Source organism: Jaculus jaculus, chromosome 14 (assembly GCF_020740685.1).
Source record: "Jaculus jaculus isolate mJacJac1 chromosome 14, mJacJac1.mat.Y.cur, whole genome shotgun sequence".
Classification (NCBI taxonomy): Eukaryota; Metazoa; Chordata; class Mammalia; order Rodentia; family Dipodidae; genus Jaculus; species Jaculus jaculus.
In genome coordinates, this window is record NC_059115.1 from 14,891,981 (window position 1) to 14,917,515 (window position 25,535).

The following is a 25,535-nucleotide window of genomic DNA, read 5'->3' on the forward strand; positions in this document are numbered from 1 at the left end:
GAGACGCGACTCTTGATAATTGGATGCTGTGTCCATCAAACTGTCTTCTCAATATTCATGTTCATATCCATGGCTGAGTGCTGCTCATAGCCTTGGTCAGCAGAGGTTCATGTTGCAGTGGGCAGCAGCCTTGACTGGGAGCATCGAAGTACTGAGAATAAGCGACTGTTGCGTGCTTAGGCCTCACTGCGGACATCTGTATCACCCTCTCCAAGGCTCAGGGAACATTGCAGAAGACATGGAAAGAATGTAAGAGCTGGAGGATGGGGCGGAGCCAGGGGAGCACTGTCTTTCTGACGTGTCACAGCCCCTTGCATTCATGAATTCACAGTATTCGTGGTTAACTTCGGGAGACCTGCACAAGATCAGGCTGGTCAACATTCTCCTAGCCCTTATTCTAACCTCCTCTTAGACCACACCTGAGAAATCTTTCACTCCTTAGAATGGGCCTATTTCTTCCAGGAAGTGGGACATGCTCTTTCTCTTCCATAGTATAGAATTATCACTACACTAGATCCTTTTGGCCTGTAGAAGATTTTTGTTTTTTTCAGGTAGGGTCTCACTCTAGCTCAGGCTGACCTGGAATTCACTATGGAGTCTCAGGGTGGCCTCGAACTCATGGTGATCCTCCTACCTCTGTCTCTCGAGTGCTGGGATTAAAGGCATGGCTACCATGCCTGGCTTGAAGATGATGTTTTGAGACCCCAAATGGATGTCTCAAACTGCTGATAGTACCGAAGCATTACATCATGGTTTTCCTATAGGTAGTCTTGTTTGTGGTCATTATTAAGTAAAATAGCAACCAAGCCCTGTGACATTGTGATAGTTGATCTCGCCAAGATGGTACTGATGATACTGAGTCACTAGTGGGCAGGCAGCATATACAGATCAACAGGGATCTCCAGACAGATGCCAACACTCCGGAGGTGGACACAGCAGGATCAGGAATTCAAAGTCATTCTCAGCAATATGGTGAGTTAGAGGTCAGCCAGGGGTTACATGAGGCCTCCTTAAACAAAGAATACTAGAATTACTTAGGGGATGCAATTCAGTGTTTGAGCACTTGCTTATCATGTGCAATGCCTTGGGTTTGCTTGAAAGAGCTGAGCAGACTGACAAGGCAACAGAAAATCAGCAGTGTCACAGGATTGCCACATTCAGTTTCCTGGTTTAAGTGCTCCCCCCGCCCCCCCCGTGATCCTTTCATTCAGGGTTATTTTTGGGAACCCATTAGTCAACACGGATCTCTCTATGAATGCTTTCACTTTTATTTCTCTCAATGTGCTTGTGATGCAGACATATTACACATAACAGGGTTAAGTGACTTGTGCATGCATTACTCGTACAAACGTGACATCAAGGATAAAATAACACGTAGCCTAGCAACCAACAGATCAGAGAGAGCTCCCTCCCTTTTCTTCCTCCAGGCAGAATGATTCCGGTGGGGTTCAGAAGAAGAAATCACGAGAAGATAGACTTTTGCTCTTGGGATCACCATGGTCACTGCGAATGTCCAGTTTCGGATTGCTCTTTTCAACCTCTTCCAGAAACTTCTGCATTTCAGCATTAACATCGCTTATTTTCAACCTAGGTAACAATAGGGGAGGGAGAGAAAAATGGTTTTTTTGTTGCTTTAAATATATCTTCATTACAAATTCCCACATGTCTGGAAGGTCTCATGGGCCACTGTTCTTGATTCTATGCTGCAAAGTAAAGTTGCATGTTGATTTAGTAGGGGAAAAAAGATGACATTCAGTTCACTCTACAATGACACCAAGCCACTGGGTGGCTGTGGGGGCTGACATGGTAGAAAGAGATAGAACTGACTTGTGATAAAGTTTTTAAAAAGTATTTTAGGGACTGGAGAGTTGGCTTAATGGTTAAGGTGCTTGTCTGAAAAGCCAAAGGACCTTGGTTAGATTCCCCAGAACCCACATAAGCCAGATGTACAAGGGGGCACATGCATCTGGGGTTGGTTTGCAGTGGCTGGAGGACCTGGCACACCCATTCTCTATGTCTCTACCTGCCTCTTTTTCTCAAATATATAAAAATAAATAAGTATATTTTATTTATGTATTTGAGAGAGACAGGAAGAAGCAGAGAGAGAGAAAGAATGGGTACACTATGGCCTCCAGCCACTGCAAATGAACTCCAGATGCATGTGCCACCTATGTGCATCTGGCTTATATGGTACTGGGGAAGTTGAGCCTTGAACCAGGCTCCTTAGGCTTCACAGGCAAGAGCTTAATGGCTAAGCCATCTCTCCAGCCCCTGAGCCCTTTTTTTGAGTCATGGTCTCACTCAGGCTAGCCTCAAACTTGATACTGTCTAGCCCAGGTTGGCCACAAACTCAAGATCCTCTTGCCGCAGTCTCCCAAGTGCTGGAGATTCAGTGCTACCGTGCCTGGCTATTAGCTTTTCTTTCTGTGCATGTGTGTATGCCATGTATGCACACATGTATACAGATGTGTGCACCCTACATACATGTGTGTGGAGGCCAGAGAACGATGTGTGTCTTGGTGCTCATCCATTATTTCCCAGAGACAGTGTTCCTCTCAGCCTGGAGCTGCTGTCTAGTGATGAATCCCAGCAATCCTCTCATCTCCACCTCTGGTGGGCTGGAGTGACACGTGTATAACTATGTCCAGCTCTTACAATATTTTATTTTTATTATTTGCAACAGAAAGAGGGAGGGGGAAGGAGAGGGGAGAGGTAGAGAGAATGGACATGCCAGAGCCTCTAGGCCACTGCAAGTGAACTCCAGATGCATGTGCCACCTTGTGCATCTGGCTTACAGGTACAGGGGAATCGAACCTGGGTCCGTAGGCCTCACAGGCAAGTACCTTAACTACTAAGTCATCTCTCACTGTATGTCAAATCTTTGGCCCAAGAGGCCTTCATGCTTAAGTTTTCTTAACTGCTGAGCATTCTCTCCAGGGCTTTTGTTAGCTCTTCATCCCCATTTATAATCTGCTTCTTGGTTTTTGTTTTATTACTTTTGAGACTCATAACATTTGTGCAACTGCTGGCAAGTGGAGTAATTTTGTATAAAATTAGAGCCAATGAGCTTCAAAGTGGTTTAAGGCTAATGCTTCCAGGCCAAATGTAATTGTATTTACTTACGATCATTGGAGGTTAGTTTTTGGTGGAAGAAAAACAGCTCTTCCTACAGCTAGACTGGTGTCTGCCCAATGTTGTGGAAGGTATAACAAATAACAGGCGTGAAGGACCATGTCAGAAGACACCCGAATGCAAAGTTGGGGCTGCGAACTAAAGACCAAGTTACATTTTTGTTTGAGGACCAAATTCTTTTCTTTTTAAAGGTGAGAGAGATGTTATTAGCATAAGAGAAGGAAAAACGAGATAGTATGAAGAGCTCCTGCCCATAAGAAGACAGGAGGGGCCAAATCCCACCTAAAGACCCAAACTGGGGTCATTTTAAAGTTCTGAATGGGAGCCAAGCTAGCCATCCCTGGAACTTACCAAGTTTTTTGGGGGGTGGGGTTGGGGGAGCTAAGCTAACCAGCCACAATGTCCTAAGACCAAATTCTTGAAGGGCAAGGCTCAGAACTGTGTCTTTGTAGAAATCGGATGCAGGAAACAGCTCACAGCTTTAGTAAGTCATTCTGAAATGTGTAAGCTCAGGAAAGAATGTCTCGCTGGCCCAAAGAAAGAGTCCCCTACTGTCACTGTGAGACCCTTAGACTGTGACTCACTCACTGACATTAACACAGGAGGGCCACCTCACACGAAAAGACGTAGGAAAGCAGAAAACAAAACTTTACTATGCAAGTAATTCTCTTTTTGACTCACAAGGGAACTCGGGGCTACAGTTTGTATTGAGTAAACATCACTCTATGTTTCTTCTAGATATCAAACCACAAGTGTTGCATCTGAGAGTTTCTGAAATCCTAGGGAGGGGTCTTTGTTTCCATGGTAAAAAACAATAGTACCCACTGACAACTTGCTCTGATGAGCGAGTAAGAAGACAGCCAAGCAGTGATGGGTTTGCCAGGAATGTACTTCCAAGGCGCATACCAACATTAGTTCTCTCCTTTTCTTTTTTTTTTTTTTTAAATTTTTTATTTATTTATTTGACAGCGACAGACACAGGGAGAAAGACAGAGGAAGAGAGAGAGAATGGGCGCGCCAGGGCTTCCAGCCTCTGCAAACGAACTCCAGACACGTGCGCCCCCTTGTGCATCTGGCTAACGTGGGACCTGGGGAACCGAGCCTCGAACCGGGGTCCTTAGGCTTCACAGGCAAGTGCTTAACCGCTAAGCCATCTCTCCAGCCCAGTTCTCTCCTTTTCGTCACACTTGCTACACAAGCGCTCTCCCGCCGAGCTGTGAAGCTACCCTGTCTGTAGCTCCGGCGGCCCTGGATGGTAATCCCGCCTCAGCCTCCCAGGTGCTGGGTTACACGTGTGAGCCTCCATACCCAGTGCCAAGCAGTCTTGCTAGAAGCATCCTATGAGAAGTGCAGTTTGATTTTTCTCAACAAGACAAGTGTCTGAAAACCACGACTCTCCCTCGTGTCTGCTCAGTTCTTGGTTTCCCATGAAGGGCTGGTCTCATCCTTTGACTTGTTTTACCACCAGTACAAGAGAAGGATTGATGGGAGGTTTATATGGTGGCCAAAGGCCAATGGATGGAGCTGAACAGTGATGGTGAAAGGTGCCTACAGCAAATTCCTGTGCTCTGTGTGTCTTATGCTCACCAAAATCCCCATGGAGGAAGTAGCATGAAGGAGCAGAGTCAGGGGCCGGGGAGATGGCTCAGTGTGTAAAGTACTTATTACAGAAACATGAATTCCTGACTTCAGATTCCCAGAACACATGTCAAAGTCAGGCATTGCCTGCATGGCGCACACACCTTTAATCCCAGCACTCAGGAGACAAAGGCAGGAGGATCACTGAGTGTGAGGTCAGTCTAGGACTACAGAGTGAGTGTCAGGTCAGCCTGGACTAGATGAGAGCCTATCTCAAAAAATACAAACAAAAGTAAAGTTAGGCCTAGGGGCATGCACCTGTAATCCCACTGCTGGGGAGGCAGAGACCAGAGAATCCCCAGGTCTTGTTGGATGGGCAGTCTCTGTTTCAAAAAGTAAGATAGGGTTGGAGGGATGACTTAGTGGTTAAGGTACATGCCTGCAAAGCCTAAGGACCCAGGTTCGATTCTCCAGTACCCACATAAGCCAGATGTGCAAGGTGGCACATCCATCTGGAGCTCATTTGCAGTAGCTAGAAGCCCTGGCATGCCCATTCATTCTCTATCTTCCCCTTTCTTTTGCTCACTTAAATAAGTAAAATCTTTAAAAAATTTTAAAGAGCTGGAGAAATGGCTTAGCCACTAAGGCATTTGCCAGTGAAGGCAAAGGACCCAGGTCAATTTTCCAGTACCCATGTAAGCCAGATGTGCAAGCTGACACATCCATCTGGAGTTCGTTTGCAGTGGTTGGAGGCCCTGGCATGCCCATTCTTTCTCTGTCTCTCTCTGCTTGCTAATAAGTAAAATTAAAAAATATTAAAGGCTGGAAAGATGGCTTAGGCAGTGAAGGCGGTTGCATACAAAGCCTAAGGACCCAGGTGCCATTCCCCAGGACCCATGTAAACTGGATGTACAAGGTAGTGCAGGTGTCTGGAGTTTGTTTGCAGTGGTTGGATGCCCTGGCACACCCATTTTCTCTCTCAAGTAAATAAAATTTTTAAATTTTAAAGGAAGATATCTGACACTGCTCTGACTTCCACATACGTGCACACACATGCACGTGTACCTGCACACAAGTGTCTTCACACACATATGAACATGCACACACACATACATATGCAAGCAAATAAAGTCATAGCAGGTTTGTACCTCAGTGTCTGGCGAGAAGAGGTTCCATCTCTCAGACCTTCACACAGTGTCTTTATTCCATCGAATCCCAAGCAGTTCTGACTCAGGTCCAGAGTGGTCAGGGTCTGGTTGCACCTGAGGGCCACAGAGAGGTCTCTGCAGCTGATGGCAGTGATGGAGCACCTCTGCAGCCTGGGAGGAAAACCAGAAATTATCAGCATATCAGTTTCACCAATGCGATGGACACTGTGCCCTGTTCCAGGCACACGCTGAGGTGCTGGGACTCCGGGTAGAGTGGCGGGTCTCTGCTTAGGATAGGACAAGGCAGTTACACGGTACTGTTTTTTTGTTTTTTTTTTTCCTTTTTTGAGGTAGGGTCTCAGTTTGGCTCAGGCTGACCTGGAATTCACTATGTAGTCTCAGGGTGGCCTCGAACTCATGGTGATCCTCCTACCTCTGCCTCCTGAGTGCTGGAATTAAAGGCACCCAGCTGTTATACTGCTTTTTAAAAAAAATATTTTACTTATTGGAAAGGAGAGAGAGAATATGGATGAGAAAGTGGGTACACCAGGGTGTCTAGCCACTGCAAACAAACTGCAGACGCGTGCATCACTTTGTGGATCTGGCTTTACTTAGGCCCTGGGAAATTGAACCAGGTTTGTCAGGCAAGTGGCTTAACCACTGAGCAATCGAGCCCCTCTCTTTTTTTGAGGCAGGCTCTCTCTCTAGTCCAGGCTGACCTGGAATTCACAGTGTCGTCTCAGGGTGGCCTCAAACTCACAGCACTCCCTCCTACCTCTGCCTCCCGAGTGCTGGGATTAAGGCGTGTGCCACCATACCCAGCTACATCTTAAAATTCCTATCAGATGTTGTTCCCTGCACAAGAATATGCCTGTCAATATTTCATCATGGATGATAGAGGGGTTCATGGGATCCCCACACCTCCCAGAGTCAGAACTTGAGTCCTCCAACATGACCAATGTCTGACAACCGTGGATTTCCTTCATTTCAGTTTAATGTCTTGGTCTTCCATGAGGTGCTGCCCTCACTCTTTGACTTATCTTACCCACCAGTGAAAAAGAAGGGTCGATGGGGGGACTGTATGGTGACAACAGCTAACCAGTGACTGTTGGGAGGGTGTCATGGGAGTGGTGTGGTCACTGGACGGTTGCCCATTCTCCAGTGACAGTCATTCTTCAACCCCTAATCATGGACGAAACCATAATTTAACTCGGTGGTTCAAAAAACAAAACAAAAAACAAAACAAAACAAAACAAAAAAACCCAACCAACCAGGGCTGGAGAGATGGCTTAGCAGTTAAGGTACTTCTCTGCAAAGGCAAAGGACTCAGGTTTGATTCCCTAGGACCCCCATAACCCAGATGTACAAGGTGGTATATGTGTCTGGAGTTGCTCTGCAGCAGCTGGAGACCCTGGTGTGCCCATGTTCTATCTCTCCTCCTTTCTCTTGCTTGCTAGTAAATAAATAAAATGTTAAAGAAACCACCACACAAAATTCCCAAACCGAGGCAAGTAGGATGAGGATTAAATGGGAAGAAGAAAGGTTTGGGGGGGAGGGAGAAGAGAGGAAAGAAAATGACAGAGGCAAATTGTGTTTGAAAAAAATGCCAAAGCAAAACCTAATGCTTTGCATGCTAATAAAAAAATACATAAAGGGCTGGAGAGAGAGCTCAGTGGTTAAGATGCTTGCTTGTAAAGCCTGATGGCCCGAGTTTGATTCCCCAGCACCCACATAAAGCTAGATGCACAAAGTGGCACATGCATTTGGAGTTCATTCGCAGTCAAGTCTGGTAGAGTTTAGGGCGTCACCCGTGCTACGTAAGCACTAACCACTGGGAGTAACACCCTCATGTTCTAGAGAGCTGCTTATCACCATTGATACCACCAGTCTCCGGGAAGCAGGTTAAGTACCTCAAATCACAGCAGCCACTGGCCCCTCCCTCCCTGTGATTCTGATGACTGTTCACGTACATCCACAGCAGTGCAAGTGAAGTTAAGATGGAGCCTCAAAGGTACCGATTCTAGCCAGGCGTGGTGGTGCACGCCTTTAATCCCAGCACTCAGGAGGCAGAGGTAAGAGGATTTCCATGAGTTCAAGACCACCCTGAGACTACAAAGGGAGTTCCTGGTCAACCTGGGCTACTGCGAGGCCCTACTTTGAAAACAAACAAACAAAAAAGTTCCAATTTTGGGAATGGGGACATGTCTCTGTGGGACAAGATCCTCATACTGCACAAGCTTGGGGACCTGGGTTTGGATCTTCAGCCCCTATCTAAAAGCATGGCCTACGGGGTTGGGAAGATTGCTCAGTGGTTAAAGGTGTTTGCTTGCAAAGCCTGCCTGCCTGCCAGCCCAGGTTCAACTCTCCAATTGCCCACATAAGCCTACATTAAAAAAAAAAAAGTAGTGCAAGTGTCTGGTGTTTGTTTACAGAGGCAAGAGGCTTGGGCACATGAACACACAAAGACAAGCCATTACATAAAAAAATAACTCAAAAAGAAGCATGGCCTAATATCAATTTCTGGTTCCACATTCCCTCTCCCACATACATATCTCATAACATACACACACACTCTAAAATGAAACAATCCTGGTGCTTGGGGCTGGGGCTGCAGCTCAGCTGGCATAGCACCTGCTTAGAACGCACACAGCCCTGGGGGGGGATCTCCAGTGTGCTGCGTTAAACCAGGCATAGTGGCTCACACCAAACCTGGGTCCTTTAGCTTTGCAGGGAAATGCCTTAATCGCCAAGCCATCCCTCCAGCCCTATAACCATTCTTGACTAAAGACCAGTGGGAGCTGGAGGGCTGGCTTAGCAGTTAAGGCATTTGCCTGCAAAGCCAAAGGATTGAGGTTCGATTCCCCAGCACCCACGTCAGCCAGATGCACAAGGGGGCACAAGCCCCCTTGGAGTTTGTTTGCAGTGGTTGGAAGCCCTGGCGTGCCCATTTTCCTTCTCTCTCTCTCTCTCCCTCCTTTCTCTCTCAAATAAAAATAAAATATTTTTTTGAAAAAGACGAAAACAGGCAGAGAATTTGTGGGAAAGCAGAACAGTTTTAGTGGAAGTGGGATAAGAGCAGATAATGGGAGTGCATATGAATTGGAAAGATGTATACTATGTAAGGTAACAGGAGCCCAGAAAGGCAAAAATTGCATGCTGTCTCTCATATGTACATCTGAACGTTCAATTTTTCTAAAAATTTACAAGCAGGGAAAGATATAGAGAAGAGAGACAGAATGGGTGTGCTAGGGCTCCCAGCCACTGCAAACAAGCTCCCGACGCATGCGCCCCTTTGTGCTTCTGGCTTTATGTGGGTACTGGGGAAATGAGCCCTGGGTTTTAGGCTTTGCAGGCAAGCGTCTTAACCACTAAGCCATCTCTTCAGCCCTCATCTGACCTTTTAATGTCTGTATGTGTGTAAACAAGGAGATGCGAGACTGGGTAAGGCTTTGATTTAAGAGCAGAGGCCACGAGAGGGGAACAAGAGGTGACAATGAGCAGAGCGAGCTGGACAAAAGGAAACATGAAAACATGAAAGCAGAGAGGAGATTATGTTTGCAGGGGAGGATAGGGAAGAGCAAGAGGGAGCAAGGGAAATAAATTGTTTGAAAGCACCACAACGAAACCTAATTCTTTGTGTGCTAATAAACTTAAAACTAGGGCACTACAATACTACCAGGGTGTGGCTGGGTTCTAGGATTTTCAAAGCTCTGAGCATCTCTATTACAAAGTAGAGGCTGACACTATGACTATCATGCCAGCTTGCATTGTAGAGGCCAAAATACAATTTTTCCTCTTAAAATATTCAACTGGGGCTGGAGAGATGGCTTAGTGGTTAAGCGCTTGCCTGTGAAGCCTAAGGACCCCGGTTCGAGGCTCCGTTCCCCAGGACCCACATTAGCCAGATGCACAAGGGGGCGCACGCGTCTGGAGTTCGTTTGCAGAGGCTGGAGGCCCTGGCGCGCCCATTCTCTCTCTCTCTCTGCCTCTTTCTCTCTGTTACTCTCAAATAAATAAAAATGAACAAAAAAATTAAAAAAATATTCAATTGGCAAGCCAAGCACGGTGGTGCACACCTGTAACCACAGCACTGGGGAGGCTGAGGCTGGATGACTGAGTACACGTTACATCAGTGAGCCCCACTTACAGGTGACGGCGTCTAAATGTTGAAGGTGACTATAGCAGCCCAGAGGTCAACACCAACTAGAATCTGCAGACAGAAACAATCCGTGCAGCCCCCTTTCTTCCTAAAATGTATCCCATGGTTCTAGTGTGCCCAACAGGACCACATTGAGTTTGTGAACAATTTTCACTGCCAGCACAATATTCAACTGTCCGCACTTTATGCTGCCTTGTTCTTAGAATACAGGATTCAAAGGAGTCAGGCCAAGTATGGTGGCAGGTGATTTGTAATCCTAGCACTCAGGAAGTAGAGTCAGGGAAGATCAGAAGTTCAAGGTCATCATCAGCGATATAGGGAGTTCAAGGCCAGCCCTGGGTTACATGAAGCCCTTTATCAATGTCTCCCTTGCTCCAAAGAAGTCAGATCTGGAAAACCAGCCACACCTCCTAAACTCTGTATATGTATTTTTTTTTTTTTTTTTTATTTATTTATTTGAGAGTGACAGACACAGAGAGAAAGACAGATAGAGGGAGAGAGAGAATGGGCGCGCCAGGGCTTCCAGCCTCTGCAAACGAACTCCAGACGCGTGCGCCCCCTTGTGCATCTGGGTAATGTGGGACCTGGGGAACCGAGCCTCGAACCGGGGTCCTTAGGCTTCACAGGCAAGCGCTTAACCATTAAGCCATCTCTCCAGCCCAACTGTATATGTATTTTTAAGTTGACTTTAAACAGATGTTTTCAGTTGCTCTCCATTTTAATTTCAGACCAGGGTCCCTTACTGAACCTGAAGCCCACTGATGTCCAGCACGTGCTAGGGGTCCTCCTGTCTCCACTGCCCCAGGGGCGGGCATGTACCGCCATGCCTGACTTTTACGTGGGTGCTGGGTGGGGATTTGAACTCAGGTCTTCATGCTTGTGTGGCAAGCACTTTAGCAACTGAGCCACCTTCCTAATCCCAGCTATAGAAATATTCATACCATTTATTTCTATTTGGGGATACTGAGGGTATTAAGCCCAGGGCCTTGCCCACACTAATATGAGGCAAAGCCCTGAGCTACACCCCAGCCAACTCTTTTTCATGAACTTTTTTCTTGATAATTATGGACAACAAGTCATGATAATTCCCTCCCCTCCTTACTTTCCCCTTCACAAATCCACTCTCTATCATATCCCCTTCCCCTCTCAATTAGTCTCTTATTTTTTTTTTTATTTTTTTTTTAAATTTTTATTTATTTATTTGAGAGCGACAGACACAGAGAGAAAGCCAGATAGGGGGAGAGAGAGAGAATGGGCGCACCAGGGCCTCCAGCCACTGCAAACGAACTCCAGACACGTGCGCCCCCTTGTGCATCTGGCTAACGTGGGACCTGGGGAACCGAGCCTCGAACCGGGGTCCTTAGCGGTTCACAGGCAAGCGCTTGCCTGTGAAGCCTAAGCCATCTCTCCAGCCCTAGTCTCTTATTTTGATGTCATCGTCTTTTCCTCTTACTCTAAGGGTCTGCTGAAAGTAGTGCCAGGCCCTGCGAGGTCATAGATATCAAGGCCAGCTTATGTCTGAAGATTTCATTGTAAGCAGTCCTACCCTTCCTTTGACTCTTACATTCTTTCCATCACCTCTTCTGCAACGGACCCAGATGCCAACTCTTATATCCCATCACCGTCTCTCAGTCCTCGCAGGCTATAGGCATTACATAGTCATTAGCATCATACTTCAGATATTTAGAGGAATCATAAAAGACTTTCATACATGTCCTACTTGAATATCCACATGCACGCACATGTGCACATTCACGCATGCGCAGGCAGCCCGCAGGGAGGGACTTACACCAGAGTCTGTAGTTTACACTCGGGGTGGCACAAGCCCCCACACAGGTCTTTCACCCCACCATCTCCAAGGCTGTTCTTGGCCAAGCTCAGGTGTGTCAGTGTCTGGTTGGCCATCAGTGTGTTAGACAGCTCCTTGCAGAAGGCTTGGGTAAGGTGGCAGTTCTCCAACCTGCAAAAGATTCCCACAGGTGGCTGGCTACGTGGCGGGCATATTTCCGCTGCTCAGCCTTCTCCCCAGTCTCCTGAAGCCCTTGTTGATCCCCCCCCCACTCTGCCTCTCATGATTGTGACTGCATGAGGGAACAAGATTGAGGGGAGCAACAGAGAACACTGTGGAAGGTGGGGGGCGGGGGACAGAAGGAGTGTAAGTGCTATGGAGTGTGGACAGAGCTTTGGGGCTCTGTCCTTACATAAACCAGCTGCTGCACTCATGACCCCATAGTGGTTACAGATCACCCCAAGAACAGCATGTTCTGAACTCATCAACATTTTGACATGGAGGACAGAGGAAGATAAAAGGAATGAGACAACAGAACAGAGGAAGGATTACCTTGAAAGTGGAAGTCCTTCAGAGGAGATGGAGCAAGAGAGGACAAAGAGGATAATGGGATATAATGGAATGAGAATGTGATCAGATGACTGCATGTTCACATATCAAAGTTCTCAATTAAAGAATAAAAGAATGGCGCGAGCCAGACGCATGGGCCACCTGCCAGAGACAACTCAAAGCAGGTGTCTGCATCCGTGTGAACCCACGTGGGTGCCTAGAATGTCTGGGGTCACATACGTCCCTCTCTATGGCCTCAGACTCGAACAGATGTTCCACAGCGGAGAAGAGAGGAGATACTTACAACAGCCTCTGCAGGAAGCACTGTGGGTCCTTCAAAGTGTTGCACAACTTTTTGGCACCCTCATCCGTCAGCTTGCTGTCTTCCAGGCCCAGGCACACCAGGGACTGGTTGAGTTGCAAGGTCAGGAAGAAATCATCCCATTGTTGAGTGGTGGCAGAACAAGATCCCAGCCTATGGGACAAATGAGGACCAGTCTTAGCTGAGGTTCCAAAGACCACAGAATTATCTCTGGTCTACATCACCCACTGTGGCCCAAATCATTGAAGGCAGTGGTAGTGGTGGCATCTGCCCCGGGACCAGCAGCATCAGCACCCTGTAGGAACCAACTAGGGACACAGACCTGACATCATTCTGACTCCAAGTGAGGTGCAGAGTCCAGCGATCTGTTTGAAAGGGGTTCCGTGTCCAACAGGAAGTCATATGTAAATCAGTTTCTGGGAATATGGCCCCAGAATTTGACTCAGAAGATCTGGGGTAGGATCCAAGAATTAGCATGCTAACAAGTTCCCAGGTAATGTGGTGGCTACTGAGCCCAGGGACCACAGATTCAGAACCATTTATGCAGAAATCCAATCAAATTGTATGTCATGGAACAATGTACCCACACTTTATTCATGGATACTTTTAGGTAAAATAGGACTTTTTCATTCAATCATTACCTATATCTTCATGGCCTTTGGAGTTAGATTTCTTTGTTTTTTTCTTAATGTTTATTTATTTGAAAACGATAGAAAGAGGTAGAGGGAGGGAGGGAAGGAGTGAGAGAGAATGGGTGCACCAGGGCTTCCAGCCACTGCAAATGAACTCTAGATGCATTTGCCCCCTTGTGCATCTGGCTAACGTGGGACCTGGGGAATTGAGCCTCGAACCCGGGTCCTTAGGCTTCACAGGCAAGCGCTTAACCACTAAGCCATCTCTCCAGCCCTTCTTTGTTATTTTTAATTTTTCTTTTTTCTTTCTTTTTTTTTTTGAGTTAGGGTCTTGCTCTAGCCCAGGCTGACCTGGAATTAACTCAATCTCAGGGTGGCCTTGAACTCATGGCGATCCTCCTACCTCTGCCTCCCAAGTGCTGAGATTAAAGATGTGCATGTCTGGCTTTAAATTTATTTTTGAAACAGTCTCATGCAGCGTAGGCTGGCCTCAGACTTGCTAAGTAGCCAGAATGACCTTGAACTTCTGACCCTCCGGCCTCCCCTTCTGAATGCTGGGATCACAAGTACGCACCTCCATTCTCAATTTAGGCGCTGCCAGGGTTCAAACTTGGGGCTCTGAGCATGCTAGAGAGTATTTTACCAACTGAGCCAATGCACCGGTCCAGCTCCAGATTTTTTCGTTTTCAAGGTAGGGTCTTGCTCTAGCGCAAGTTGACCTGGAATTAGGCTCAGATTGGCCTTGAACTCACAGCAATCCTCCTACCTCAGCCTCCTTAGTGCTGAGGTTAGAGGCGTGTGTCAGCATACATGGCCAGATTTTCTTTTAAGTCATGGTTTTTCCATTTGGTGAGTGAAAATGCAGTCAAGTTGCCTAGCTTCACCTTCTACATCCCCTTGTCCTCTGATTTTTTTTTTTTTTTTTTGAGACAGAATTTCACTGTAGAACTCAAGTTGATCTCAAACTTGCAATCTTCCTGACTCAGTCTCTCCAGTGTTGTGATCGCAGGTGTGTGCCATTATACCAGGCTTTGGTTTCCCATCCCCCCCAGCCCGTTTCATGTTGGGGCTGAAGTCACAAATGGAACCAAATAAATGGGAGCTTTAGAACATTTAGTGACAACTGTTTCCCAAAACACATAAATTGAGTTTATATGGAATCTTCTTCCATTTTGGGCATTATTAACCACTCGCTGCAAATGAAATTTATGAGAGTTGATTTATTACGAAATCTCTCCACTTTTCTGAGCTCTAACAAAAACATAACCTTAAGCCCAGGCATGGTGGTACATGCTTTTAATCCCAGCACTAGGGAGGCAGAGGTAGGAGGATTGCTGTGAGTTCAAGGCCACTCTGAGACTACTGTCAACCCAGGGAAAGCCAAGAAGGGCCCTTGTTTGCTATGTGGGGTCCTTGTCTGGTGCTCTTAATCATGGAGGAATATGAACCATGAGGAAATGACATGACAGGGGACAGTATGCAGACTCTAGAAGTTTCTTTGTACATGTGTAGTTGTTCAGAGCTCAGGGAAGGCAATGACAGATGCCCATGTATGTTCTACTGTGGCTCATGTGTCCAGAGTGGTGGCAAATTTTTTGTTAAGGAATAAGAAATCTTGGGCTAGAGACATTGCTCAATGGTTAAAGGTGCTTGCTTTCAAAGTCTGATGGCCTGGGTTTGATTCCCCAGTGCGCATGGAAAGCTAGGTGTGCAGAGGGGCACATGCATCCGGAGTTCATTTGCAGCAGCAGGAGGCACTTGTGTGCTTGTTCTCTATTAAATATTTAAAAAATAAAATTTAAGGTGCTAGAGAGATGGCTCAGCGCTTGAGGCACTTGCCTACAAATCCCAAGGACCCAGGTTTGGTTCCCCAGCACCCACGTAAAGCTAGATGTACAAGGTGGTGCATGTGTCTGGAGTTCACTTGCAGCGGCTAAAGGCCCTGGCATGCCCATTTTCTCTCTCAAATAAGAACAAAATATTTAAAAATAAAACTTAATAAAAGATCTTTTTTACCCCTTAACAGGCAGATTTGCTGCAGGAAGTCCTGAGCTTGGTCTATACCATGAGAATGAGAATTTTCTTTTAGGGATGTGGAGATTGTACCTGCATTTTTGTAGGTTGCATTTGGGGTGCTTCAGCACCTCACACAGTGAAGGAAGCACACAGATCTGGTTGTTGCTATCTTGGAGGGTCAGGTGTGTTAGGCTCTCGCAGCCACTAAAAGCCAGGCAGAGATTCTGGAAAGCATCAGCTGGAGAAATGTTTCTGAGGCTAAGGAACAGAGCACAGGGGAGAACTTGAGTTTCTACAACCCTGCTGCACATAAATAGAAACAAAGACACACAAAATGTTATAGGGTTCTCCTTCCTCACAAATAAATCCTTCCTCTGTTCTTTGAAGTATTAGCAAATAAAGTTATATATATATATATATGTATATATATATATATATATGTATATCACACAATGTTATTTTGATAGATGTACACTTCGTGAAATACTATCCCAATCAAGCTAATTAATATATCCACCATTTTACATAGCAACATTTTATTTTACTTTTAAAGGCTTAAGAAAGATTTAGTGGCTACAATCCTGTATCCTAGAAATGATCAGGCAGTATACCGATTTTGAATGTAAGACATCTCATTTTTCTCTGCAAATATATCATAGTCTATTTTTACATGATATTCTTTATATAAAATTGACATTAGTAAAAGCCATTTTCATACTTCAAATAGTCTATATTGAACATAGACCCATTTGTCATGAGAATATACCAGTACAATATACTTTTACTAGTTTGTATTAATAGCATAGTGATGGATTTCATAAAGATATATCCATTCACATATATCACATTTTGACCAAAGTCATTCATTATTACCTTCTTTTGTCCCTTTATTTGGTTTCTTTCACCAAATTGTCTCTCTGCTACTTTCATGGCATATGTATGTGTTTGTACGTATGTATGTACATATATATGTGTATATATAATCTGTATCTGTAAGAAAATAAGTGATACCTGTTTGTCTTAGTTTGGCTTTTTTCACTTAACCAGCACAGGAAAAGGAACTGACCTGAAGATCATCACGTGATGTGAAATAAGCTATCCATTCTAGTTTTGCGTGAGGACGCAAAGTCTACCCTCTTCAGCATGATGGAGTACACCTGTCATCCCGGCACCCGGAGGTGGAGGCAAGAAGATCAGCAGCTCGATGCCATGCATGCTCAGATACTTAGTGAGTTGGAGGCCAGCCTGGACTATGTGAGACCTTATTCCATAATACCACAAAAACAAAACACAGCCCCCAGCCCCACAAACAAGCTGGAATGTGGTAGCACATGCTTGTTGCCTGTAATCCCTGGAAGTCCATTCATTTGGTTAGACTGGCTGGTCAGTAAGCCCCAGGCTCTGCTTGCCTCTTTCCCCAGTGCTGTGATTACAAGCGCACTGTTGTGCCCAGTTTTTTTTTTTTTTTTTTAATGGGTTCTGGGACTCAAACTCCACTTTACTGAATCAGCTATCTCCGCAGTCCCCAGATGACTCGTCACGACTGGGGGACAGGGTGCTGCTGGCGCCTGGTGGACGGTGCTCAGGGACACAGCTCAGCATTCCCCAATGCACCGGACAACACCCCTCTCACCAACAACAAAATATGCAGCCTCAAGAGTCAAAGAACTTGAGAAATGTGTTCTGCATAGCACCCAGTGGGTGCCAGAGATGGACACAAACTGCCCCAGGGGCTTGATGTTCTCACAGGGCGCGGCCGATGCCAAAATGAACATCAAACTGTGCTGTAAGCCGGGCGTGGTGGCTCCTGCCTTTAGTCCCAGCACTCGGGAGGCAGAGATAGAAAGATTGCTGTGAGTTCAAGGCCACCCTGAGACTACATACTGAATTCCAGATCAGCCTGGGCTAGAGTGAGACGCTACCTTGTAAAAAACAAAACAACAACAACAACAACAAAAAAAACTGTGCCATAAAATAACTTTATAGAATTCTCCTCTAGACAAATTTAGGGGTTGAACCATCTTAATTCCTTTGTCTTGGATACCTGGTTGGAGTCTAGCAAAGGGATTTGACAGTTTCTTCCATATTGAAATCATGAGCACCTGGTTGTGCCTCTAGGGGATTTCAGCTCATACTTACACCACTTTTTGCAAATGGCACGGAGCAGAGGTCAGGTTTTCGCAAAGAATCTGAAGTGATGAGCTGCTGAAAAAGCTCTGGCTGATGTCCAGAAAGATTAGCTTTTTGCATGACTCAAACACGGAGCAAAGGTCTGTCCACAAAGAAAGCAGGCGCTGATCATTCTGGGGCCTTCAAAGAGGAGGGTTCAAAACTGTATTAGCTTTTCCAGTTAGAGTACTCAGTCGTGGGTTTTGTTATGGAATTTTCCATACACACTCAATTCTTATTAGTCTTCCTCCTCTACACCATATTTCCCATCCACCCTCCTCTCTCTCCCCAACAGCCCACCTTCTGTTTTCCTGACACATGTATTCTAATATCCTTTTAAAAAAATACTGTTATTTATTTGCAAGAAGAGAGGGAAGTGAGACAAATAGAATAGGCATGCCAAGGCCTCCAGCTGCAATGCACAAGGTGCATCTGACTTTATATGGGACTGAGGAATCAAACTCAGGTCATTAGGCTTTGCAGGCAAGTGCCTTAACCACTCAGCCATCCCTCCAGCCCTCTATTATCCTATTTTCTTCTCTTAAGATATAGTCTTCCCCATCTCATGGTCTCCTTTATAGTTGCATGGCTTACCCTCACACACATATAAAAATTAAACCCTAGGATCTGCCTATGCGAGAAGACATGGTTTTCTGAGCCCGACTTCTTTTACTTAGTGATTTCTAATTCCATTTACTTTCCCACAAATGACATGACTTCATTTTTCTTTATGGCTAAATAAAATTCCATTGTTTATATGTATCATTTATTCATCTGTTGGGAAATGTAAATTCAGACCACTTTGAGATTTTTCTCTCACTCTAGACAAAATGGTTATCATCAAAAGACCCCCCTCAAAAAAAAAAAACCCAGACAAATGGGTGAAAAAAATGAACCTTCACCCCCTCCCAGGTAGGGTCTTGCTGTAGCCCATGCTGACCTGTACTTCATTCTGTAGTCTTAGGGTAGCCTCAAACTCACAGTGATCCTCCTACCTCTACCCCAAGTGCTGGGATTAAAGGCCTTTTCCCTGTAGAGCACAGGATGAAGCCAAGAATGGAAGAACCACTAAGAACCACTAGGACAAAGCAGAATTCATACCTGTCATCCTGAGCTTTGGACTCCATCGCCATATTGTTTTCCAAGAAGACCCCCTTGGCAACCTGTATGGACAGCCTGTGCAAGCCTGGACAACTCTTCAGGCAGAATGAGGAGTACATGAGGTCCGCGCTGGTTTTCAGTTGCAGGGTCATCTCCTCGAAGGGAGCCATGATTTCCCTCACAAGCTCCTCCTCCTGAGATTCATAGAGACAGGCGAACACCTCCCTCAGGTCCGTCAGGGAGAAGAAGGGTTTATTGTTCTCTGACCTGTACTGCAATAGTTCCCGTTTCACCCTCCTTGATGTTTGGCAGTCAAAAGTCATCTCCAGCTCTTGGACTAGCTTTTCATTCAAGAGACCGGATAAGAAGAGCCCCACCTGGACCAGGTTAGGGTTCTTGACTCTCTCTTCCCTGGAGAACAGCCTCCTCACATCACCAATGTCCCTCTTGGGCCTGTCCCTATCTTCCTTCTCAGGCTTCAGAATGTAGAAGATGGCAGCCAGCAGCTGTTGGATGCTGAGGTGGATGAAGAAGCAGTTCCCATCTTTCTGGAGGATGTGCTTCTGCACGAAGGGATAAAGGTCAGATTCCTTCAAACCAAGTCTCCAGAGATCTCCTATACAGAATATGGGCAGCTGTGTCCACAGGCCCTGGGCAGCCAGGAGACAGATGGCCTCTAAGGAGGTCCGGAGTTGCTCGCTGCGGAAGTCACTAGAAGGCACCTGGCTGCAGAGGAACTGTAGGAACAGGGAGGTGCAGGTCTGACAGGTCAGAGCCAGGTCGGCCTCCCTCTCCATCTGCAGCTCCAGACACGCGCAGGCCACCCAGCACACGGCGGGAGCCGAGCCCATGCGGAACAGGGCAGCATTGCCCTTCACGGCCTCGAGAGCACGCAGTGCCCGCTTCTCATCTCCGAAGTGTTTCAGGAAGTATGCGTGCCTGTCCTGCTCAGAGAAGCCCTCCACCTCTAGGAGGAGTGGCTGGTCCACCAAGATGAAGAGCTCCTGCAAGGCCTGGGGCCGGGTGGTCACCAGGAGCTTGGCTTTCGGGACCATCTTCCTCTTGAGCAAACTACTCAGGAGGACGGGCACTGGCTTTTGCATTCTCCAGTCACCACAGATGTCATGGATCAGCGCCCCTGCAGGGACCCTCAGCTCCTCAAAACCATCCACCACGAACAGGACTTCCTCCGCCGTTTGCAAGATTTTCTGGATGTCATTCTCCAACTCGGGATGGCCCTTGGAGATCAGCTCCATAAAAGTGCAGGGCGACATGTGATTGAGCTCTCGGCACCTGAGGTAGAAGATGCCCTGGAACACCTGGCCCTGGATGCCCTCCATCCATTCCAGCATTAACTTCTTTGCCAGTGTGGTTTTGCCAAAGCCGGCTGGGCCGTGTAACACCAGTGTGTGACCAGCTGGCCTTCTTGTTTTCTTAGGGTTACAGAGTGGGAGGAGAGCCTTGTATCCTTCTGTGACAACATGGACATTTTCACTGTTTCCAGGCCAAAAGTTGTCCTTCCATAAATTATAAAGTCTGTTTTCCAATGCACGTCTGTATTTCTCTTCTTCACCTTTAGTGGTTGGAAGTAGGGGTGGACAAAACAGTCGGTTATGCATTGTGCCATAAATACCTTGTGTCCGACAGGGAAGGAAAAAAGGAAAGGAAGAACAAGGGTTCCCACTTCTCCGTATCTCCCACCATTCCCCCAGCATTTGTAGTCCTTCACCCACTCTTACTGGAGTGAGTGGGAACCTCAAAGTAGGTTTTATTTATTTACTTTAAGGTAGGGTCGCACTCTAACCCAGGCTGACCTGGAATTCACTGGGTCATCTCAGGGTGGCCTCCAACTCACGGTGATCCTTCTACCTCTGCCTCCAGAGGGCTGGGATTAAAGGCGTGCGCCACCAAACCCAGCTTTCAACCTAGCTTTAATTTGTATTTCTCTATGGCTAAGGGTGTAGAATACTTTAAGAATATCTGTTGGCCATGCATTTTTTTTTTTTTTTTTGAGAACTGTCTGCTCATCTAGCCCATTTACTGGCTGGTGGATTTCTTTTTAGTGCTTAATCTTCCCAGTTCTTTGTATATCCCAAATATACAAAGGTTTCCTCCCATTTGGTCTTCACTGCTCTGCTAATAGTTTCCTTTTAATTTCAAGTAATTCCAGTTGTCAATTCTTAGGTCTATTTAGAGATTTGTTCAGAAAAATTTTGTCCATCTATGCCTATATCTTTTTTTATTTCAAGGTAGGGTCTTACTCTGGCCTAGGCTGACCTGGAATTTACTCTGAATTCTCAGGTGGCCTTGAATTCATGGCGATCCTCCTACCTCTGCCTCCCGAGCACTGGGATTAAAGGCGTGCGCCACCACGCCCGGCTTTGTGCCTGTATCTTGAAACATGGAAGGCTACAGGGGGTTAAGGGCACAAGGGAATAAGAGGGGTGGGGGAAATGGTGAGAGGAGGGTTAACAAAAACAAGCCAGGTTTCATTATGGCAGTTTCGAGACATATTACTTTGTATGCTAATTAAAAAAAATTGAGGGCTGGAGGGAGGGATGGCTTAATGGTTAAGGCATTTTGCCTACAAGGCCTAAGGACCCAGGTTTGATTCCCCAGGACCCACATAAACCAGATGCACAATGGGGCGCACATGTCTGGAGGTCATTTGCAGTGGCTGGAGGCCCTAGTGTGCCCATTCTCTCTTTGTCAAATAAATAAAAATAAAGTATATTAAAAAAACTGAAAAGCTAGGCATGGTGGTACACACCTTTAATCCCAGCACACTCAGGAGACGGAGGTAGGAGGATCATTGTGAGTTCAAGGCCAACTTGGGACTACAGAGTGAGTTCCAGGTCAGCCTGGACTACAGTGAGAACCTACCTTAAAAAAAAAAAAAATTTTTTTTTAAGTGAGGAAAGGGGTGTGTGTGGGGAGATCTCCAGAGCGATCTCATTCCAGGAATGAGCAATACGAAGTTAATTTTTATATTCTAAAGCTCTCTTAGCTTACCTTGGGTTGTGATGCCTTCTCCATGTGTTCCTGCAATGTCTCCAGTCACAGACTAAAGTGAGCTGGATGCTCAAACTGGTGTGCTGGCCAGAGGCTCCATGGAGCCAGGCTCACCAAGTGCACTTATAGTGGGTAGTTTGCACAGTAACACCAGGGCACCCCGCTCCCTTACTGAGCCCAGCCCCTCTGTTTTGGGGAGCCATTAATGGAGCCATTTACTTGTTCTGGCAGAGCCCAGTGCAGGCTGGGCATGGTGCAGAATAGCTGTCACCTCTGCATTTGAGAGGCTGAGGCAGGAGCATTGTGAGTGCAAGACCAGCCTGGGCTATATAGCTTGTTCCAAGCCAGCTTGAGTTATATAACAAAGACCTTGTCTATTAAAAAAAAAAAAACTATAAAAAACCCCTTAATGTAACTTACTACAGCAGAGTTTCTTCTGTCTTTCCTACTGGACAAGAACAAGAGCCAGAAGACCAGGACATAAATCTCCATGGTATCTGTGTTAGCTCATTGTTGCTGCTCACACACTTGAATACATAAGTAGCACAGTGTTGTTTGTCTAGAATGTTCCATAGCTCCCACATACCACCACCAGCTGCTTATGGAAGAAAAAGGGTTTAATTCAACTTACAGTTCCAGAGGGCAGAAGGGTCCATCATGGCAGGAAAGGCATGGCAAGCCAAAGTGGGAAGTCGATATCACATTGTCACATTGGCAAACAGGAAACAGACAAATAGAGAGGACGTTATATGGAGCGGGGCTATAATACCTCAAGGACCATCCCCAAGTGACACACCTCCTCCAGCAAGGCTCTGCCTTCTGAAGATCCCACAGTGTCACCAACTGAGGATTAAATATTCAAACCCATGAGCCTAAGGGGGACATTTTACACACAAACCACCCCAGTAATAAGTGAAAATGCATCTCTATGAAGACTGGTCTATGCATGGGCTACAGGAGACTTGAATCTGACCCCTCAAAATCTGTTTCTTCAATAAAAGGATTAAGTTGACCAATACTGGCAAATCAGTAGCTACAGGGAAAGCTTTCATCCTTTTGTTTGCTTCAAAACAAAGCATACTTCACAAAGCTGTCCTACCCTCTACAGGGAGAAGGTGAAACATCACAGGGCAGCCTTTGCCTGGAGACAGCTCAGAGGAATCCTCCATGGCCAATTTTGCTCATTCTTATTTATTTCCCTTTCCATTGTTGTCACCCTTTGTGGCTTGATATCCTTTTATCTCCCCACTTTCTAAAATATATTGTTATTTGTTGGAGATCCTGTGTAAGTCAGAATTCTAAGAAAGCTCTTTGACAATTACTCATTCCCTGGGTATCTCTCATGAAAGGAAGAAGCATATGTTACTAAACTTCTATATTTTCCCCCTTTAATCTATCATTATCAGAGACCCAGGCAATAAAACCTAAGATGGATAATAGGGGGAAACAAGGTATGGTTGATATTATTCTTTAAAATTTTATTTTATTTGTTTTTTGAGATCGGGTCTCACTAGCCCAAGCTGGCCTTGAATTAATTATGTAGTCTCAGTCTGGCCTCAAATTCACAGTGATCCTCCTACTTCTGCCTCCCAAGTGCTGGGATTAAAGGTGTGCAGCACCATGCCTGGCTTTTAAAAAATTAAAAAGTATTTTATTTACTTATTTGAGAAAGAGAAAGAACGATGCAGATAGAGAATAGGCTCACCAGGGCCTCCCCAGCCATTGCAAATGAACTCCAAACACATGTGCCACCTCATGCATCCGGCTTACATGGGCATTGGGGAAATCAAAACTGGATCCTTAGGATTGGCAGGCAAGCATCTTAACTGCTAAGCCATATCTCCAGCCCAATAGTATTATTTGTAGCTGGGGAGATTGCTCAGTGGTTAAAGGCACTTGTTTGCAAAGCCTACATGCCTGGGTTTGATTTCCAAGTAGCCATGTAAACACAGATAAACAAAACAGCAAAGAAGTAGAAACATATCCAGAACCCTGAAATTTTTAGAAGGGAAAACACTACAAGGTGTAGGTATGTATAGGCACAGACCTTCTGAAGAGAACTCCATAGCTCAGGAAATACCAAGAATTGACAAATGTGGGCTGGACAGATGGCTTAGTGGTTAAGGCACTTGTCTGCAAAGCTAAAGAATACAGGTGTGATTTCCCAGGACCCACGTAAGCCAGAGGCACAAGGTGACACATGCATCTGGAGTTTATTTGCAGTGGCTGGAGGACCTGGCTTGCCCATTTATTTTCTCCCTGTCTTTCAAATAAATAAAAATAATTTTAAAAAGAATTGACAAATGTGATTGCATGAATGAAGAGTTTCTATACTTATTTCCTTTACTCTTCAGAAACAATCTATAGGATGAGGGAAGAGCTTTGCCAGTGATTCATTTGACAGAGGACTAAGATTTCATTCCAGAACATATAAGGAACTCAAGAGGCAAAATACTGAAGAAAAAAAAAAAAAAAAGCAATCCAAGTGTTAAGAGAGCCAATGAAATGAACAGATAGTTCTCAAGAGATGAAACATACATAGCTAACATGAAAAAATGTTCACGCAAAGCAAAAGTACATTAAGATTACATCTCATCCCAGTCAGAATGGCTGCCATCAAGAAAACAAATGACAACAAATGCTGGCGAGGATGTAAGGTAGAGAAGGATCATTATTCACTGTTAGTGGGAGAGTAAACTGGTGCAGCCACCATGGAAATCAGAGTTTCTGCAAAATTTTTTTTTTTTTTTTTTTTTTTGGTTTTTCGAAGTAGGGTCTCACTCTGGCTCAGGCTGACCTGGAATTCACTATGTAGTCTCAGGGTGGCCTTGAACTCATGGTGATCCTCCTACCTCTGCCTCCCGAGTGCTGGGATTAAAGGCATGCGCCACCACACCCGGCTTCAAAAAATTTAAAAAGCTGTTATACTGTTGTATGACTCAGCTATTCTACCCCTGAGTATGTATCCAAAGGATTCCACATCCAAAGGAGTCCATATCTAATCATAGATACTTATATATCCATATTTATTCCAAAACTATGAAAAATAGCCAAGTTGGGCTGGAGAGATGGCTGAGTGGTTAAGGCACTTGCCTGCGAAGCCCAAGGACCCACGTTCGACTTTTCCCGGGATACCCCATTAGCCAGACACACAAAGACAAGGCAAGTACAAGGTCGCATGTGCCCACTAGGTGGTGAAATGTCTGGAGTTCGATTACAGTGGCTGAGACCCTGGCACACAAATTGTCTCTCTAAAATAAAAATTAAAGCCAAGATATAGAATCAGCCTCAGTGTACATAAACAGATGAGTGGATACATAAAATATGATATGTGTACGTCTGTCTGTCTACCTCCCTCCTTCCCTCTCTAAGTATCATCTATTATCTCCAAAGGAGTTTTATTTAGCCATGCAAAAGATATGTTATTTGCTGCAAAATTGATGAGGAAAATAGAAATCATAGTAAGTGAGGTTAGGTACAGAGATACAAACATTGCATATTGGGTCTTAAAGCTATTTGAACAAACCACATATGTGACATGAGAGGGAAACTAAGAAAACCAAGGAGATTCATGAAAGAGGGCAGGGAAAATGAAAAGAAAGAAACAGTGGGCTGGAGAGATGGCTTAGGACTTAAAGATACTGTTTGCAAAGGTGCCTAGCCTAGGTTCTATTCCTCAGTACTCATGTCAAGCCAGAGGCATAAAGTGGCTCATGTATCTGGAGTTCATTTGTAGCGGCAAGAGGCCTTGTTGCTCGTTTGTCTCCTCTCTCTCAGCTTGCACATAAATACATATTTTAAAAAGAAATGATAGGAGGGGGGTGAGTGTACCCAAAGCACACGATACACCTGAAATAAATTATTTATATGAAATCCAAGACTATGTACAATAAGTATATACTGACAATTACATTAGCTTTCTTTATGA

At 45.5% G+C, this 25,535-nt stretch overlaps 1 protein-coding gene across 1 annotated transcript in view; it reads right to left on the reverse strand.

The window, feature by feature from the left end:
- Positions 1-1,448: 1,448 nt before the first annotated feature.
- Positions 1,449-25,535, reverse strand: part of LOC101615521 (NACHT, LRR and PYD domains-containing protein 7) — a 42,781-nt gene continuing 18,694 nt past the window's right edge. Inside the window, exons 4-10 of the mRNA XM_045133334.1 lie at positions 18,596-20,168; positions 17,465-17,635; positions 15,416-15,583; positions 12,660-12,830; positions 11,807-11,977; positions 5,859-6,029; positions 1,449-1,587 (exon numbers count right to left, since the gene is read on the reverse strand). Coding sequence (XP_044989269.1) covers positions 1,449-1,587; positions 5,859-6,029; positions 11,807-11,977; positions 12,660-12,830; positions 15,416-15,583; positions 17,465-17,635; positions 18,596-20,168 — 2,564 coding nt within the window. The remainder of the gene's footprint in view (positions 1,588-5,858; positions 6,030-11,806; positions 11,978-12,659; positions 12,831-15,415; positions 15,584-17,464; positions 17,636-18,595; positions 20,169-25,535) is intronic.